We start from the raw sequence: 4,969 nt of genomic DNA on the forward strand, positions 1-4,969 counted from the left end.
TCTTTCAAATATTAAAAGCTATGTCTCGTCCCCTTTAGTGGTGGACCACGTTTCACACCCATACATTACTATGGGCCGTAAGTAGGAAATATAAAGCTTTTTCTTAGTTTCTCTGGAAAGAAGCTTAGATCTGAATAATTTACTCATTGCATAATAGCCACGATTTGCCGTATTTAGTCTCAATCTGGTTAGGTTAGGTATATTATTATATTGTATACACTGTATACACTGTACACAATATGACATTATTAAATGCAATTTTTTTTAGCAAATATTAATTTAACCTTTAACCTACAGTATTACCAATACACCAAAGCCTAATAATAAAATATACTACCTACTACCTAAGTAATATTATAGGCCGATTCTCTGTCTTGAATTTGGATTTAAATTGAACAGAACTTTTATATTATAGCGACCTTCTTTAAACAAATACTATACAACAAAGCAGTATCCACTTGTGAATTTGTCTATTCGTTTTAGATGATTTCAAAATATAATTCGTCGAATATTTAAACAAATGTATCGAATTTTTTGGGCCTGGATCGTAATCTGACACTTAGTAAATCTTGTAAAATAAACCATATTGGGTTTTAAAAGATTAATTTATATTAAAATTTGTTTATAGATACAGTAAAAGCTATGTACAACTCATGTCGATTTGAAAGATCAGCGGACTTAAATTCTCACCCAGCCTGGTGTGCTGTATTTTCTCAAGAAGATTTGGAAGTAAACATATCAATCATATTTATTATTAAGTTATTGAATGTTCAGTGATCAATTATATTGTATACTTGTATAGGTTCTTGAGTACGATGAAGACTTAAAGTATTATTACTTAAACGGGTATGGCGACCCACACAACGAAAGACTTGGCTGTCCAATTATAAAAGATCTCATAGATAATTTCAGGTGTGTAACATACAATTTTAACTATGAATTTTTATTTATTTATGGGTTAATACATTTTTTTTTATTTTCATAGAAATAAATCTCAAACACAACTTGGGCCAAAAGGAGTGTTTTATTTTGGCCATTCAGCGAACGTATTTAGTGCAATTGTTAGACTAGGTTTTGCCAAAGACACTACACCTCTGCTAAGTTCAAACTTCAATGATATGCGCAATAGAAAATGGAAATCATCATATTTAAGTCCTTTTGCATCAAATTTGATGGCCGTACTTTACGATTGCCTCGGCGAGAAAAAAGTAACATTTTTCGTCAATGAAATTCCAATGACTGTTGATAAGTATGGATGTACTTTATGTCCATGGACGTTGATCGAAAATATGTTTGATCCCATTGTTTCTAGTCCATCGTGTACGTTTGATGAAAATAATTCACCAGCTTCCAGAGTGTGTACAACAACGAATATACTCTTTCTAATTTGTTTTTATTATTCTTTTTACTAATAACAATTATAATTTATGTATATAATGTATAACATCTTAAAATTTTGTTTTATGAGTACAAATGCATATAATATTCTAATAACATAATAACCACTATTGCAGTTCGTTATTTCACATCAGTTATTCTTTAATACATACTTAGATGTTATGTACGTACTACGTAGTGTTTGATTTTTGTTTCTGAGATGTGCGATGAATAATTTAACAATGATGCGTATTTTTTTCTGTCAACGCCAAATATTTTTGGAATAATCAACATCTATTTTGTTGAGTATATTGTCTGTGAACATTTTTGTTAGATTTTACGCCACACTACAAATTGGGAGACGTGAAAAACTTATAAGAATGATAAACAGTTGTAAAAAATGCATTAAAAGCTACTAGTTCCAAATTTAAAACAATATTTCAATTTATTGAATTACGTATTAATCAAGAAAATCTTATAAAAAATATATAAATATAACAAATGTTTTAATTTAATTGTTGATTACAAAATAATACTTAGCAGATAATATTCATTTTCATCTGATGTAACTTGTGCTATTTTAATCACAAAAATAGACCTGAAAATTAACTCATAAATATGATGTCTACAATGTCTACAATCTATGCCTTCTGAAAATGCAATATGTAGCCCCCAGTTCCGGTCGTTTGTACTTGTACGTTTGTTCGTGTTATTTATAAATTATATATGAATTTAGTTGTATAATAAATTATAATATTATGTCTCCAAAATATGTTTGATATTCATCGGTCGCTGTTTTCGTTGAAGCTATAACTTACTTACTACTTTCGTTCGGATATTCAGTACTAATAAGAATATATTGAACATTGCAGTAATGTACGTGTTTTGACTATCAAATACGCCGGGCAATATATTGTTTTTTTTAACGAAATATGTAAAACAATTTATAACATACTACATTATTTCTAGCTGTATTTTATTACCCGAGGTTGCCAAGAGAAGTATAACACCGAGATAGGTAATCCCCCTGCGTAGGGTTATATGAATTTACTATTACCTAAATCTTCCTTAAACTGCCCAAATTAGTTTAAAATGTTTAGCAAGTAAATCTCAACCATACATTAGATATGTAATATTATGGTTGTTACTCAATTTTATATTTATTTTGAAAAGTATTGTTAGCTTTCTGAAAACATAAGAATATTACAGAAAAATTATATACAATATTATGATAACAATTTTACAGTCTGTAAACAATTTCAATAATTTCAATATACAAAATCATTTTGTTAGCTATTTAATATTAATGGGCCATTAATGACCATTGTAACGAATTACGTTAAAATTAAATTACATACACCTATGTAATCAGTGTAGACATTGTTGTCAAATTTTCGTCATTAAAATGCATTATACTTATGATAGTAACACTTCAATCACTAATTTTGGTAGGTAGTAAATAATATGTGCTGGCCGCTTGGTGGTACCTTCTTAACGGGGTCGTCCAAGTCCATAAGTATCCAAAATCACCAGGTCACCAATAGTTTCCGCCAACAACCACCATACCAATCGGATCTAAGCATACAGGTTAGGTCACTTGTAAATTATATAGTAATATACAGTTTTTGTTCACCTGATGATCAGTGATTTATAAAAAATATTACCATCGTCAGTAACCAAGCTTTGTTTTGTTGTTGTTTTATCATTATTATTATTATTATACTAAAAACATATTTGTACAAATTTTATAAAAACGATGTAGATACAAAAATTAAATGTTGACGAAATTAGATATTTTAATAAAAAATAACGATTATAGTTCCCTAATTTGTTGTAGGTATCTTCTATCTATTTCAAAACAAAGATTATTCAAAAACACAATTTCGTATATTATATATTATATACTATACACAGCGAATATATAAATATAAAAATATATGATTGTATACAGAGCATAAGATCTATGGATTTTTAATATTGTATTATCCATCATCTATGGTAAATACCAATCGTTGAAATTCGTTGGAGAAAATTAACGGTTTTAAAAATTTCATTGAATAAGAAAAAAAAGCCACCCATAGCCGAACTATTATTAAAGTATAAAAAAAATAATTGCATAATTCGTTTTATAAAATAATTTAATACTTTCAAGTTTCGTTATAATGTGAGATGAAGACGAATGAAGATAGCTATTTCATTGACGGTGGTGTACTGCACGTCTGTACTACAGGGCAGCTAGCTTTAACCAAATGAGTTTATTTTTCACGTAAGTTTATTTTCAAATTATCTTGGAGCTTAAACCTTGCGTTTACTATTTAGTAGATATAAAAATAATTATTTATTAGGTACCACGAAGTTATATCAAGGATAATCTTCTAACTGCGTTACAAAAATTCATAAATTTTTATTGACAAATTCACAACGTATATTAAACATGCGAGCCCGAATAATCCAAATCCCGTCTTCGTATCACCCACACACAAGGGTCGTGGAAATTATATATTTGAATTAATATATACCTTTATAAAAATTGTTACACATAAAAAACACGGGCATTCTTATGTTTGGTGAAATTAAATAGGTCTTTATAATTATTTAATTATGAGGCCAATATTGTGGTTTCGAAAAATTTACCGTTGGATTTTTTCTGGTTTTTTATCTGTGCTATTCATTTTTTTTAATTGTACCAGAACACTATGATTTCGTATTTTAATTTCTTCAATAGATTCAATAGAACACTGACCTTTTCGATTAAAAATTTGCGTTATTATATCATATATCTTTGGATTTATCTTATAGGCGTAAATGGTTTAATACAAAATAGGTAATCTATATGGCGATAGCCGATTGCCATAGTTGTAGAACACGCAGTCGATTAAAGAATATAAAATTCCAATTAGCAAGGCATACGTACCTAAACAAAAAACAAAACTGCATTTCATTCATTTTTTTTTTTATACATCCGAATATTTCAGACTGAAGATCAGTACCTGTCAGAAGCGTTTCTACTTTGGCGTTGCAGTGCACTAGTGTCACGGATACAATCAAAGCACGAAAGATTTGATATATAGGGTAAGTTTGTTTTCATATTATTTTGGGTGTTAGATTTAATTTATATACTTGGTATCGTTGACGCATATTTTATTTATGAACGCAAAACATAGGACTCTTCGGACATTTTTCTAGGGATGGGTAAATATAATGAAAATAAAAATAAATATTTTTTTTACATTTTAAAATGGCGCGTTTCAGAAAAAACTTTGGGAAACAAATTTAAAATTCTAGGGGGTGGGAGAAATGTCCCATTCTGCCCTCTTGGCGTCACCCACGGCACAAAATAAATAAATACGCGAGAATGAATAAAATAAACGCCATCATCATTTTTCCGGTTGACGGGAGTAGAATAATAATAGATTTATAATTATGAACTGTATACATTTATGTTAAATATAAATCACATATTTTATTGACCATTAAAATTTATATGATAATTTATACAAAATATCGTTATGCTTCTAATGTCTTAACACCATCTTAATCAATAATCAAATAAATAAATTTAGAGAAATAATTAAAATAATACAGTTATGAT

The 4,969-nt window shown here is 28.6% G+C and overlaps 1 protein-coding gene across 1 annotated transcript; it reads left to right on the top strand.

Annotated features, from left to right (window-relative positions):
- Window positions 1-457: 457 nt before the first annotated feature.
- Window positions 458-1,502, top strand: LOC149057465 (multiple inositol polyphosphate phosphatase 1-like). The gene is made up of 4 exons (XM_089222331.1): window positions 458-562; window positions 629-729; window positions 803-912; window positions 986-1,502. Exons 2-4 carry the CDS (start codon window positions 643-645, stop codon window positions 1,410-1,412), a joined length of 624 nt encoding a protein of 207 aa, XP_089078457.1. The 5' UTR covers window positions 458-562; window positions 629-642; the 3' UTR covers window positions 1,413-1,502.
- The last annotated feature ends 3,467 nt before the right edge of the window (window positions 1,503-4,969 follow it).

Source organism: Diuraphis noxia, unplaced genomic scaffold (genome assembly GCF_037042655.1).
Source record: "Diuraphis noxia isolate RWA-SAM2 unplaced genomic scaffold, SU_Dnox_SAM2 contig0003, whole genome shotgun sequence".
Lineage (NCBI taxonomy): Eukaryota > Metazoa > Arthropoda > Insecta > Hemiptera > Aphididae > Diuraphis > Diuraphis noxia.